Below are 14,096 nucleotides of genomic sequence, written 5' to 3'. Positions count from 1 at the left end.
TCCTTTGAATCATACAAGCGAGCATGTAGTCCTACCATAGTGACGTAGTTAGAGCTGTTCAGTGGGTCCGTATAGATAGTAGTAGCCTGATCCTTTTGGGGGAGTTCCCCAAAGGATGCAGTTTTAGTCACTTTTAAGATATAAATGTCATGTTTACAGTTCATTAAAATCAAGGGAAGAGTTCACTTATTTATTCATAGTAAAAGAAAGGTACAACTTCTTGAAATATTAAACTGTGCAAAAGCTGCAATGTTAAGGAGTTTTAAAGAAAGACGTTGGAAAAGGATAGACATAAGATATAGTTTTGGGTTTTGTTTGTTTGTTTGTTTGTTTCTATCTTAAGACTGGGGTTGTGCACAAAACCAAACAAAATTAGTGTTCTACAAACAGTTCATCATTGCTGAATTGGGACAAAGACCCTCTCCCGCGCTTTATGACACCAGCACTGAGTCACAGAAGCCCCGCGGCTCCTAGCTTCTGAGAAGCCCTGACTCCTTGGGCAAAAATTTGCCCGCGTGGGTCTGATGGGGAAAGATGGAATTTCTTGGAACCATTCAGACAGCGAGTTACTGTGGCTCCAAGAAAGACTGTGGCTTGCAGTGGCCGCCCCCTGCTGGGCAGGACCCTGAGGTACAGGCGTGCTACCAATCTTTTCACCTGCCCAGGTGCCGCTCTGCGTGGAGACCCAGAGTCTTCTACAATATCACCACCACCCAGAAAAGCCAGGAGGATAGCGCAGGTGACCGGGGACTGTCCACAATTCTGCCCTCGCTCCACTCCCCGCACTCCAATCGTTATACCCAACGCGAATGGGCCCGCTCTAATGATCTGCTGATCTGTAATGCAGAGGCATCGCGGCTCCGCGCCAGCAGGCTGACAGACGACTCCTTGAGGATCATGCAGGATAAGGAGCAGCTGACACGCCAGATGCAAGAGGGAACCTTCCGGAACCTGGGCCAGAGGCTCTCCGACATCCGCTTCTGGAAGTCCGGGTTGTGCCATGAGCGGGACATGCTTATGGCGGAGATCAACCGCATGAAAACCCTCAAGATGCGCTTGGAGTGCGCCGCTAAGGAGGTGAACTGTCCCCTGCAGGTGGCCCTGGACTGTCTGTACAGTCAGGAGAAAAGGATCGGGATTAACCTGGTCCATGACAACGTGGAGAAAAACCTCCTCCGGCAAGCAGATTTACTAAAATGTTGCCAAGATCAGATGAGAAAATTAGCTAAACTAATTGATTCCCAGATGCAAGATAATCGAGATGCTCAACATGTTCTAGAGCAAGACATCGCGGACAAGAGCACTGCACAGTCTATTGACGAGAGATGCTTAAACTTAAAAAACACATCTGAATCCATTAACTTCTTCCGTGGCATGGAGAACTTTGACGAAATGGTCTCCGTTCCTGAAACCTGGGCCGTGTTCAGCAATAACAACATCAGACACGCTCAGACTATGCGGGCCAAGTCTGTCCAGCTGCGGGAGGAAGCAGAGCACCTATTTGAGACCTTGACAGCCCAGGTGTGGAGGCAGTTTACCAACATCAACCTGGCCTACCAGTCTGCCCAACCTGGAGTTCTACAGGGGTGTGGCAAACACCAAATAAGACCCAGCAGCTGCAGAGCAGTCTACTAGAAAGGCAGAAACCACTAGTGAACCAGCAGTTGTACTTCAATGCTGAAGAAACCTCCAGCCCTTTTCTTTTCTTCTTCTTTTTTTATACTCAGTCACCTTTATTAGTTATACCTCAGGTTATTTTTCTTAAAATAATATTTCACACCATTAAAACAATAGCACCACGTTAATTAAATTGATGCATCCCAAATGCATGTGTCTTGATCTTTACAGGTGATAAAGATAACATCTCAATAAAAAAAAATTTCCTTCAATGTCTTGCTTTGCTTTGATGTTCTCTTTAAAAGAATTATAATGAAGAGCCAATTCTTTTCGTTTTTGTTTATGGGGGAAAGAGGAGGAGATAGAATCTTGCTGTGTAGCCCAGGCTGCACTTGAACTCTCTGTTCTCATCTCAGACTCTCACCGCCAAACCTCACACTTGAAGGGCTGTTTCAAAGGTTTAGTCTTTCTCCTTTCACAAGTCGGCATCGAAACACCCAAGTATCCTTAAAGTCCATGATTCCTTCGACTCCGTACTGTTTCTCCGTTATCTTGACAACTCCCTTGGTGATGTTTTCTTGACTGGCACCCTTCGTGTTGATATACTTGCAGTCAAAACTGACAGAGTGGCAGGAAATTGCTTTATGGAATCCTTGAGCTCTGTTCCGACATCCGTGGATAAGCAGAGGTCGGAAGAAAACAGTGTAGCCCTTCTCCATCGCCGCGTACACCCGGGTGATGTTCTGCTCACAGTCTTGGATACCATGGTACATTTTATTAACTCCTCCCTCCCACTTGTAATCATGTAGCTTCAGAGTGCGTTTGTGGGTGCCTGGGAGCACAACCAGGCAACTGTTGTTTCTGTCAATGTGCACCATGGCTGTCCAAGCACAATTTGGTCGCTGGATAGGAATGGGAAATAGTGGAGATTCTGATGCAAGGGCGAGGAGGGGTGGAGGGGCGGGGGCGGGGCGTCTACTTGCCAGAATCTGGAAGTTTATCAGCATCCCATGCAGAGTCATAATATTGGTTCTAGGAAACACTCTATATTTCAGAATCTGGGGGGAGGGCGCAGAATCTAAAGAGTTCCTTATCCTTTTGGAAATCCTGGATCTTCTTAACCACTCTCTCGCTTGGCATATAATCCTGTTTTGCAATGGTTAAGGCTTTCATTACAATGACCCTGTTGGTTTCACCTCCTTTCTGCAGATTCTTTCAAACTCAGCTCAGAAACGTTGAATATCATCAGCTATCAGATTTTTTAATAACGAGAAACCCATTTTCTTCATAAAATGTTCTCTGCTCCAGGCCCAAAGTATACAATTGCACATCACTGTTCATTATTGAAGGATCTCAGAGAAGAAACTCAAGCAGGACAGGAACCTGAAGATAAGAGCTGATGCAGAGGCCATGGAAGAAGGGTGCTGCTTACTGGCTTGGTGGTTATCTATCAGGTTGTCTCATTAATTTGGTTTCCTTCCTTCCTTCCCTTCCTTCCTTCCTTCCTTCCTTCCTTCCTTCCTTCCTTCCTTCCTTCCTTCCTTCCTTCCTTCCTTCCTTCTTCCAGGTATTTCTCACAAATACTGATAATAGCTTTATTATTATTATTCAGCTTTCTGCTGTTTTTTTTTGTTGTTGTTGTTTTGTTTTTGTTTTGTTTTTCAAGACAGGGTTTCTCTGTATAGCCCTGACTGTCCTGGAACTCACTTTATAGACCAGGCTGGCCTCGAACTCAGAAATCCGCCTGCCTCTGCCTCCCAAGTGCTGGGATTAAAGGCGTGTGCCACCACGCCCGGCTTTCTGCTGTTATTTAGGCTTACCACAGGATAATTTACCAGCCTGGAAAACAGTGGGGCCTCACAAATCAGCCCACAGAGTCCAGCCATAAAAGGATTGCAACAGTGCTTCAAAGGTCTTTCAATCAATTATTATGGCCTCCAGAGAGACATCCAGCTCTAATAAGAAGCTATCAACATGATGGAACAAAGAAGGCCTCTCTCCTAACACTGTCAGATAACCCGGGTGGCCTCTCTACTCCACGTACTCCACACAGGAGCTGTTTGTTAGCTCTTTGAGCACTCAACAGTGGCCCCATAACTCCGATGTGACAAGCAATCCTTTGCAGCTCTCTGATCAAGGCAGCAGGCTTTCTTCTGGAACAACATGTCTGAACATGCAGGAAAGGTTGCCCACTCTTTCAGGGAGTGTGACTCCTGAAATATCTGGGGACCACAGGCCACAATCCCCTGCCCTGGAAGTAGACATGGCAGACACATTTGCACGGTGTTTGTGTGCCATGGAATACGTAGGCAAGGCCACAGTTGTTGGAGGAGCGAGGGCTCGTGCCTTCCCCAGTTTTCAGACTTCTCTTTTCTATTCTTTTCTGTTTTTTTTTTTTTTAAAACTGTTTTAACTTTTTCTCTTTTTGATTCAGTAATAGAAGTTGTGAGGGAAATAGCATTTGACAGCACCGAACAGCACTAAATGAAAAGTGGGACTCCCTTCAACTACTGAGACTTTCCACAGGTCCACCCTCCCCACCACCCCAGGAATGCTCTAAGCATATTTATACACATTGTATTTTCATACTTTCTGAAATGGTAGTGTATTAGATGTATTTTCTGTACCACACATTTATTTTCTTTGTAAAGGCTGTTTACTGTTAAAACAGCTCTGCTTCATTTTTTTAAAAACGCTGTTTAATACCCGTCAGCTTGAATATGACTCTACCTAATAAACGTTTGGTTGATTCCCATTTTCCCCCTTCCCTTCTTCCTCTTGCTCTGGCCCCACTTGCTCTCCCCCCCAGCCCCCCACTTGCTTGGCCCATAAGTATTTTGGTTTTTTTTTATTTCTTTCTCATTACGGATGTTTGTGAGCTACCATGTGGTTGTGGGATTTGAATTTTTTTTTTTTTTAAATGGGGGCTAGTGAGATGGCTCAGCTGTTGAGAGTACTGACTGCTCTTCTGGAGGTCCTGAGTTCAATTCCCAGCAACTACATGGTGGCTCACAACCATCTGTAATGGGATCCGATTCCCCATTGTGTTGTGTCTAAAGATAGCTACAGTGTACTCATAGACAGAACTTAATCTTTTTTTTAAAAAAAAAATCTTAATGATTCAACATATGAATTTGTGGTTTCTTTGTGAAAATATATCTTCAGGATAAATTCCTAGCAGCAGAAATACAGAGAGCCAAGTTAAAATTTTTGATAAACATTGAATCACTTTCTAGGGAAGTTGTATATTGTAAGCAGAATAATTGTGCCCAAAGATGTCCATAGTCTAATCATGAAGACGGAAAGTAGGTCACCTTATATAATAAAGGGGATATTCAAATTTCAAGTGAAAATGAGATTGTTAACTAACCAACCTTAAAATAAGGGAATTATCTTGGATCCTCTGAATATTCCCAATGTGATCATAAAAGCCTTTACATTTTTATCTTATTTTGAAAGTATGTGTATGCATGTGTGTCTGTGTGTGGATGTATGCACGTGAGTTCAGGTGCTGGCAGAGGCCAGAAAGATCAGGTCCTCTGACTACTGATTTACTGGCATCAGTGAGTCACTCAGCATAGGTGGTAGGAACCAAGCACGCGTCCTCCATGAGAGCAGTAACTGCTTTTAAACCTCACCCCAGCCTAGTCCTACAAATCATAAAAAGTGAAAAACAGAGCCCAAACAAGGGCAGCAGGGGCAAGACTTGATTTGGTCTTGTCGGCTTTGAAGATGGAAGAAGGGAGCTTTGAGCCAAGGAGGGCCAGCAACAGTACCAAGGGCACAGTCCTCCAGCCAACTTCCCGGAACTTGCTTTGCAGACCAGGCTGGCCTGGAATTCACAGAGACCCACCCCCTTCTGCCTCTCTAGTGCTCAGATTAAAGGTGTGCACCGCCATGCCCAGCTGATAACTTTTTTTTTTAAGGGCCTGAGAATACAGAGAATTGTTACAGTAACCACAGAATACTCATACATTGTATTTATTTCCATTTCCCGCCAATATGTTTTCTCATACCTATTCCTTTTGTACCTTAAAAAAAAAAATGGTTTCTCTCCTCACATGACTGCTGTCTTTGTTATTTGAAAAGTGTTTATGATGTTGGATTAATAATCCATTGTTTTAAGTTAAAAGGAACATCTCAATCATAAGTCGTCACATTTATTCCTGGTTGACTTACTCTTTGGAAATTCCCATTTGGGAAACACTTTTGTTTTCTATTTTGTCACCAGGATGTGACCGGGATGGGAGCTGCGTCATTTCTTCAGTGCTGAGGCTGAGGCCATCAAGTCGCTCTGCAGAAGTACTCTTGCAATCAAAGCCATTCCCCAGGGTCTGTTTATTGTCACAGAGACATACTGTCTTTAGGTCTCTGTTGTTGTAATAAAAACACAGGGAGCAAAATCAACACAGGGAGGAAAGTGTTTATCTGATCTTACTTCCGACTCTCAGGTCACATCCTGTCACTGAGGTCAGTCAGAGCAGGAGCTCGGCAGAGCTGAAGCAGAAGCAAGGGAGGAGCCCTGCTTACTGCACATCAATTGATTTTTTTTTTAATCAATCATTAATCAAGACAATACCCTACAGGCTTGCTTGTAGGCCAGTCTTCTGAAGGCATTTTCTCAATTAAGTCTTTACCAGATATGTCTAGGTTTGTGTCAGGTTTGTGTACATGTACCTACACTGGAGATGAAGTCATATTTTTTACTTGACTTGGTGGCATTCCCATCCTTGAATGACTTCACTTGGTTGGTCTCCAGCCAAGATGGCAGCATCATTGATGAGATGAACTGCAAGATGAGTTTGAGACATTATGGATGTAGCGACTTCCACATCTGTGTGGCATCTGGGAGTCCAAGATGAAAGATAACCCCAAAGAGACACCTGGCTGGCATATGTAAACTTGTGGACATGTTAATTGTTATGTATATTGAGTGTCACCTTAATAAAAGATAGTGAATTAAAGGGTTACAACAATACTACTTGGCTAGGTAAGGGAGAGAAAACACAGACATAAAGAACAGCTAGGTAGTCCAAGGGAATTCAGAAGAATTCAGGGCTCTGGTACCCTATCAAGGTGAGTCTGGTAATATCAAGAGTTAGGAGAGTCTAGTCATATAAAGAAGTAGAAAGACTGAAACAGGGGGTGCAGATGGGACAGTGTTTCCAGGGACCAATAATCACTGCGTTGTGGAGGCAGGGAGGTGGCGGGGCCCTTGGACTCAGACATGACTGTTGGGATGAGTTATGTAGCCTTGGGGAAAAGGCTGTAAAATACAGGTCACAATGTCCTCAAAGAAATACTGTAGCAATGCAGTGACCATATGCAACACACCCACCTCTGTGCAGATCTTCAATCAGAAGGGATTCCTCCCTTCTATTTTACCTCTAGAAACTTGGCTATCAATTTGTTTAGTCAAACTAGTATTATCACTGGTGATCTACCTGTGAAGATTATCACAGGTCTTGTACCAGCTAACTGTAGTGACGAATCTGTGCTCCAGGCATCCAGAGAGCCGAGAACCATATGTATATATCTTTGTGTACTAAGAGAGCACTAGGAACCAGGTATAGATGTAATGCTGAGTCCCTCATTACCCCAAGCTTTCCCTTACAGAGAAATATACTATAGCTACTGAAGGGAATATTGTCAGCAGTATCTTTTTTAGGGACATCTCCCTGTACTGTTTCAACAACATAGATCCTCAACGTAAAGTATCCATAATAAACCACAAGATAATTTTTAAAATTCTATTTTGAGTCAGGGTCTCATGGATTCCAGGATGACCCTCAAACTCATTAGCTATTTGTGGTGGTTGGAATATGCTTGGCCCAGGGAGAAGCACTATTAGGAGGAGGGTCTCATTATCTATTCCCACAGACACATTTCCTCCAACAAGGCCACACCTATTCTCAACCACCACAATATTCCAGGCTGATTTTGAATTTCTGACTCTGACGCTCTACCTTCCTAGTGCTAGCAGTACAGACATGGATCAAAGGCAGATTTATTCAGTTCTGATGAATACTAGGCAAACATTACCAACTGAACCACATGGTTCAGCCCTCATTTTTAAAGAATATTTATGTTTTTACTTATTTCATTTTTTTGAGACATAGACCTTCCAGGGAATTTTTGATTGGCTAAAAAAACATTCACATTCTCCTTCTGTTTGCTGTTCTTGTTTGTTTGTTTTGTTTTTTGTTTTTTAAGTAACATATAATGGGGAAATGTCATTTCTCTTGCCAGTGAAGAAATCTTACTCCGCCTGATTTACAGTGTAACTGCTGTTTTCGCAAATACAATAACTACCCCCTGGGGAATGGTGCAATCCAATGCTTGCTTTAAACTACTAGGAAAGCTGAACAGTGCAGGGAAGAGGAACTAACAATTGTTTTCTCGACCTGAGGTTCCCAACCTAAATCTCTTTAGAAATGACCTATTTGTAGTTAGCACACTACTCAATTTATTGACAGTGAACATGTTTTCTGGGGCAAAGAAGGAAACAAGACATTTAATAAGCAAGGAGTCCCCTAGCTAACTAGAAATGGTCACAGGAATCCCAGTGTCTGGGGTTCCGTTGCCACTAAAAATGATTACACAATGGAGCTATGATCTCATTATACTTTGGGGATGGAAACTGTTAAGCATTTGAGCACAATAATTGGGGCCACAGTGTGTCCAGGGAGGGACAGAAAAACACTCCCAACATCCATGGATAGGCTCCCTGGCCCTTGGACAGTCACTGAGCCAGGCCACCACCAGGGAGGGTGAGAAGGCAGGTTCCCAGCAGTGCATAAGTGCGCCTGCGTCTCAGCCTCCCAGGAGTTCCAGAGGAGAAGGTTGAGCGTTTGCGTGTCCATGGCAACCGGACGCTTCAGCCTTCTGAAAGCTCACACTCCAAAGCTTGTGAGACACCCATCCCGGTGGGAGGGACCTGGGCTGGGAGCACTGATGGGGGAAACAAAGGGGAGGGGGTGGGGGTCAGGGAAGCTTCTGGAAAATACTTGCCTTGATGTAAACTAAGAAATAATTGGTTCAAGGCTCAGCACAAAGGATCTTTGCGGTGCACAGGGAAGGATGCCTATGGAGGTGGTGGTCGAGCTCCAAATCCGGGCGGTAAGACACCTTGCGAGCCTACCTACCACTCTAAACCCATGTTCTCCTTTGCTTACTCCACACACATTGCTTTGGGGGCAGATCTGTCCTTCTGTCCCTCAGACACCACACATTTATCTCCCTTGAACCTCTTAGCCTTTTATCTCAGTTCAATCTGTTCTGTCTTTCATTTTTCTTTCCCAAACCAACATGTTCCTTGGCTTCTTTAAAAACAATCCTGACCTGGGTTCAAGCAGGATTTTCATTTTAAAGATACTTTGTGAAAGAATTTAATTTTTTAAAAAAAGCAATCAAAGAATATAACATTTTTAAAGCTCCACTTTGATATTGTCCCCTCACCTCTAGGAATCAAAGCTGTTTCCCTTAGCTTTGGATTGCTCATTTCAACAGGGTAATCAATCTAAACAATAAACATTTTGTGATAACCCACCAACTCCTCCTTAAATGAGGTGCAGGGGCACGGTGACTGTGACCTTGCTGTTCCCATTTAGGAGTCAGCCATTCCTCCTGTTTTGCTCTCCTGTCCTCCAAGGCTGGCATGAAGTATGGCCTCCCAGTTAAAAGGGAGGCTTAGGCCATAGTTAGAAGCAGATGCTAAGAGGAAACAGCATGGAGATTCAGCTAGATGCCGTGTAATCAGGAAACTCTCTGGTTTCACGGAGTGTGTAGAAATGAAATGAAAAACGAGAGGGTCCTGGTTTTGGTTCCATCTTGCTGACAGTTCTCAGTCGGGCTCTCTCAATCTCAAGTGTTCAGGATGAGGAAGGAATCCCCAAGAAGCCGAGCGATCTCTCTTACGGCAAAGCAGAAATTAAAGATTTCACCTAATATCATTCAACATTACCAGTTAATTTATTTTGATTTATTTTTTTTAAAAAGGCATCCTTCATCGTACAAGTAATTAACAAAGAAATCAGTTTTTTTACTCTAGAGAATTTAGGATTATTCATGAAGTCGGGTAAATTGATTTGATCTGTATTTTAAAAGCCAGCAAACTCGGGCCCCAGCAAACAAAATATGGAATTTCAGAAATGCAACTAGAAACTAGAAGACGGGCCCTTAATTAGCAGACTTGGGGACACTATAAGAACAAACAGTCACTTTCAAATGTCTGGCCCGCATGTTACCATGAAAAATGATCTTCAAAACTTTAAACACACCCAGACCTCTTAGAACCTCACAGCTTAGCAGATCTGATGAGGGAAGAGGTAGTCTGTGTTTAGGTTGTTGTGGGAATGTGATAACTGTTTTATTTATTGAAGGACTTGTTCCTATTAGTGTACCTGACTCCCACTCGAGAAGGTCCTAATTCCCCCTACTGAGAACTGGTTTAACCACCACTTCCATTTTCCACAGTCCTGTCCACCCACATCTTTGAACATTAGACCATAGCCAACAGCTCACAGTCCTTTCTATAAATGCCAGAACAACTGGCCATTGAGATTATATGATGCCACTTTGACCAGTGACTTAAAGGCTTTCTTTCCAGACACAGCAGCATTTACAGATGTAATGAACGTACCCTCTTCGGTCTTTCTAGGTCAGACTGCAATCAGGGTCTACCCCATATTATTTGGTCATCTTTGGTCTCGTGAGTGGGGGAGGCGCCATGAATGAACAGCTTTCAATGTAAACAGAAATTTAAGAGTTACACCTAATGCTCACGTAGGGCAATAGGCTCTCCTGAAAAGTTTCAAGTTAAGTCCTGTTACCTAAAATGTGCTGGACACAGCACAGTGGGACTGATAGGGAAAGGATAGCATACAGTCATCTTTGTGGTACACACAGGAACGCTATGCAGGCGCAATGAAAAGAACTACATCGCTCTTCTACTTTTTACTTAATAGAGGATCATTTGCTCGGTTCGGTAGACCCGACAGCAGGGCTTCGTTTCCTGCCCCTGGCCATGGCCTCCTTCCCGGTCTGCCTGCTTCCAAGCTCTTAAGTTTCTCTGGCTCTCCCCAGCAGCTCAGCTTCTTGCCCTGGTATGCTATTTGTCAATGGGATTAGGAAATGAAACAGTAGTCTCATACTTACATTTCTGTGGGGAACCTTAGACAAGCCCACCTTGTGAGTATGTCTTCTTCGATATCTTGGTTTGTTCTATGAGTGCTAAAAGATATATTAAAGAGTAGTGGAAAATAACTATCTAACGATCGTTTGAGAGGTACAGGGAGAAAAAAGGCAGATATTCCATGGAACCTCTTAACTACAAAGTCCACAAGGGTGGGAGAGCTTAAAGGAATCAGGAGAAAGAAAAAGCTCCAATTATGGCAACATGTTCAGAGAGTTAACTGGAGAAAAAAATCTGTTTTGAATTTTAAAATTATTGTTTAAAATCTACTCCAGGTAAAGGGTGGGAATAGCACATGGTTTATCTAGCTAATGGCTCTTAAATTTTAATTTACAAGTAATAATATTTTTTGGGGGAGGGGAATTACTCATTAACATTGTCAACTTTAAGTAAATAGCAATCATATAGTCAGCCAGCTTGATTCCTTTGCAGTTGTCTTGGTGATAAATAGCTGTCAAATACACAATTGACTGTTTCTCTAGCATGGCCGTGTTCAGTAATAGCCAGCATGTGCTCCGGTCTAGGAACGTGTGAGACCATGGGATCCCAGAATTCCCAAAGGTGGCTAGAGGGGCAACTGGATGGCTCTGGCTTAGGTCAGAATCCTCGAGTGTCCTTCAGACCTCAAGGTGTCAACAATCAATGAGATGGTGTCACTGTTGATTCCACAGTACAAAAAGAACTGGAACATTGTGGGGTGACAGCCAGCAATAATCCACAATGCTGTACTGCATGTAGCCCAGAAAAAAGCCAAAAGCCACATCAGTGACGTTGTGCCGCCCGAGCATGACCCTGGAGAGACCCAAGACGAAGGCCCACAGGACCACCAGCACCCTCAGTGGAATGGCCAGTACCAGATGGTTCAGGATGAACCGCGACACCAGGGCGGCCCTCGTGGCATGGCCCGAGGGAAAGGAGTACTTGTCCACCGAGAGGGTGAAAAACATGTCCTTTTGATTGTGCGCGGGTCGGCGCCTGCGGACCAGCCCTTTAATCACAGCCACCAGCAGCAGGTCCAACAGCAGGGCGAAGAGCAGGTTCATCAGCACTTCACGCCCGGCCCAGCTGTCGCTCCTAAGCAGGCTGTAGAGGGTGCCCAGCAGCCAGGGGATGCCATGCCCTGAGATCTCCAGCAGCTTCATCAGGGGCCGCACGCTGCCCCAGGCCGAGCTCTCCCCAGCACACACCCCCAGCTTCTTGGACAGCCACAGGTCGATGGCCAGCAGGGAGCGCAGGGCGATGCCCAGGAAGGACGGGTTCAAGTTCATGCGGGCGTCCTCCGGCGGCGGGGCCGGGGCTGTTTGTGCGGGGCCCGAGGCGGCCAGCGGGAAGGAGCCGCGCCGGTGCACCGGGCTGTCGGACGCGCGCAGCCGAGCGCAGGCGGGATCCGCGCCCGCGCGGCAGTTCAGCAGCGATTGGAACTCGAACCTGCCGCCGCCGCCGCCACCGCCACCACCGCCGCCGTGGGCCGGGCTGCCCGGGACGCTGCTTCCGCCCGAGGAGCCCAGCGGCCGTCCCTCGATGGTCCTCCGGGGGCTCGGCATCGCGGCGGGCAGCCGGTCCCGGGGACCGGGGCAGACCGGAGACAGGCTTCCCGGCCCGTCAGCCTCTTCCGCTTCCGCACTGCCATCCCGGAGGGCGGGCCGAGGAGCCGAGCCGCAGAGCACGATTGTGACACCTGGCGGAGACGTGGGAGGGAACCGGGAGAGCCAGCTTGAGGAGAGGTGGGAGGATGGAGAAGCTGGGAAGTGCAGGTGAAGGACGCAGTGATGGCATCATTTCAGAGCTGTGGGAGGTTAGGATAAACAGCCTCCCTGCACAAAAAAACAATCGCTGATTGCCCTCCTCTTCTTTTTAAGATTTCTTGCCCCGGAGTGTTCCTGCCCGACAAGGAAGCTGTGTACCTTGGAGTCTACCTTCTGAATCAGTACCTGGAGACAGACTGCTTCCCCCCTGTGTTCCCTATTGTGATTCAACAGAGCATGAGATTTGAAAAGGTGACTTTGACTTCTCAGTGGGTTTTGCTGTCTGAAGCCAGTTTAATAGTCATAAAGAATAGTGGTTTTGTACATTTATTACCTCCCCCCCCCCTTAACACCGTGTAAAAAGTACAAGCGGCCTTGAGGCAAAAAAAAAAAAAAAAAAAAAAAACACCACAGTTTGGAAGTCTTGCTTTTTGCTATGCAGGCCTGAGCCAAGTTCTGTCAATTGAGTGCTAAATACCCTCGTGGATGCTTTTCTATTCTTGGAACTCCCATGGCATTTTTCTAACTGGAGCAGAGAGCGTTTCTGAATGTTCTTGGAGGTGTTAGAGACAGTTGCATTGCATTTATGAAAGGGGCTATTAATAAACTGCAGATCTTAAGAGAAACTTTCTTAAGCTTGGAAAAATAACTTAAAACTATAACTAAATCCGCTGTACCTGGTAATTGAAAGCCTGTAACGAAACAAGAAAGCTGTTCATATTTTCTGAGTTTCCTTAAGTCATGTGCGTGTTATATAATCATAGTAGAAAGGGCTAAATTCCATTCCAATAAGTGCAATCGTGATTTAAAAAATTGTAAAAATCACTGGCCAGGGCTTCCCGCTGCAGTATGCTGTCGACTATTCAATACTCTGCAATCACCAACAACACCCTAAGGTTTTGGTTTTGGCTTTGGAGTTGAAATTGGAGTAATCTTTAGTAAGCCTAATGGTTTTGCCCAGTGTCCCCTAAGGTGGACTTTTGGGGTGGAGGGAAGATTGTATCACATCGATCCTAAAGTCTGGAAGACGTTTTCCAGAAGCCCACCTATTTCTTCTAATCCAAGGATGAGAGAAAAGATGCATTTTTAAAAATTGCAGCCTGTTCATTGGAAAATGTACGTGAAACTGGTTGGGTAAAAGTAAATGGTTATTATCCTGGGAAATGGTCAGAACCCAGATGGTCCTACTGGCCGTATGTGGGTGATGGGCCTGGTGTGAAGTAGGTGCTGAAAATGAGGGGGTTCCCCACCCCCACCACTTTCCCCACTCACCAGTCGCTGACCCTGTACAAGGCTTCTAAGATATAATTGTAAGAGGTGCACAGATATGAAATTATGCTAACAGGGCATGGTACATCCATGAATACCTTGGGAACTTAACTTAATCCAACCTCCTCTATTTTTAAAAAAGAGAATGCCTGAGATTCACAATTTAGATGCTTCTCTCCTGCTGGGTAGAAAAGCCTGAGATTACTCGTCAAACATACCATGGAACCAATTTTTTTTTTCTTTGAATTGTTTAGGCTCATATTCTAGTTTCT

The 14,096-nt window shown here is 45.0% G+C and overlaps 3 protein-coding genes and 1 pseudogene across 9 annotated transcripts in view; 2 read left to right on the top strand and 2 right to left on the bottom strand.

Moving 5' to 3' along the window:
* The first annotated feature begins 534 nt into the window (after positions 1-534).
* On the top strand, positions 535-1,635 carry LOC110332135 (tektin-5-like). Its single transcript, XM_021213225.1, has one exon. It carries the CDS (start codon positions 535-537, stop codon positions 1,633-1,635), a length of 1,101 nt encoding a protein of 366 aa, XP_021068884.1.
* Positions 1,636-2,069: 434 nt separating this feature from the next.
* Positions 2,070-2,919, bottom strand: LOC110338673 (annotated as a pseudogene).
* Positions 2,920-9,564: 6,645 nt separating this feature from the next.
* On the bottom strand, positions 9,565-12,430 carry Plpp6 (phospholipid phosphatase 6). Its single transcript, XM_021203526.2, has one exon. The coding sequence runs from the start codon at positions 12,352-12,354 to the stop codon at positions 11,464-11,466; it is 891 nt and encodes a 296-aa protein (XP_021059185.1). The 5' UTR covers positions 12,355-12,430; the 3' UTR covers positions 9,565-11,463.
* Spata6l (spermatogenesis associated 6 like) overlaps positions 12,189-14,096 on the top strand; it is a 39,423-nt gene continuing 37,515 nt past the window's right edge. For 6 of the 7 annotated variants that reach the window (XM_029546153.1, XM_029546156.1, XM_029546151.1 and 3 more), the window contains exons 1-2: positions 12,374-12,564; positions 12,670-12,807. In XM_029546153.1, the coding sequence (XP_029402013.1) occupies positions 12,793-12,807 (15 nt within the window). In that variant the 5' untranslated portion in view covers positions 12,374-12,564; positions 12,670-12,792. Of the gene's footprint in view, positions 12,565-12,669; positions 12,808-14,096 lie in introns of all 7 variants that reach the window. The other variant, XM_021203514.1, reaches the window with a different exon arrangement.

The sequence above is a fragment of the Mus pahari genome, chromosome 1, assembly GCF_900095145.1.
Source record: "Mus pahari chromosome 1, PAHARI_EIJ_v1.1, whole genome shotgun sequence".
In the NCBI taxonomy this organism is placed as follows: domain Eukaryota; kingdom Metazoa; phylum Chordata; class Mammalia; order Rodentia; family Muridae; genus Mus; species Mus pahari.
This window is presented reverse-complemented; position numbering and strand designations above follow the sequence as displayed.

Excerpts from the sequence above, each read along its gene's own strand:
- Plpp6 (XM_021203526.2), bottom strand. The coding sequence starts at position 12,354 with ATGCCGAGCCCCCGGAGGACCATCGAGGGACGGCCGCTGGGCTCCTCG.
- LOC110332135 (XM_021213225.1), top strand. The coding sequence starts at position 535 with ATGGAATTTCTTGGAACCATTCAGACAGCGAGTTACTGTGGCTCCAAG.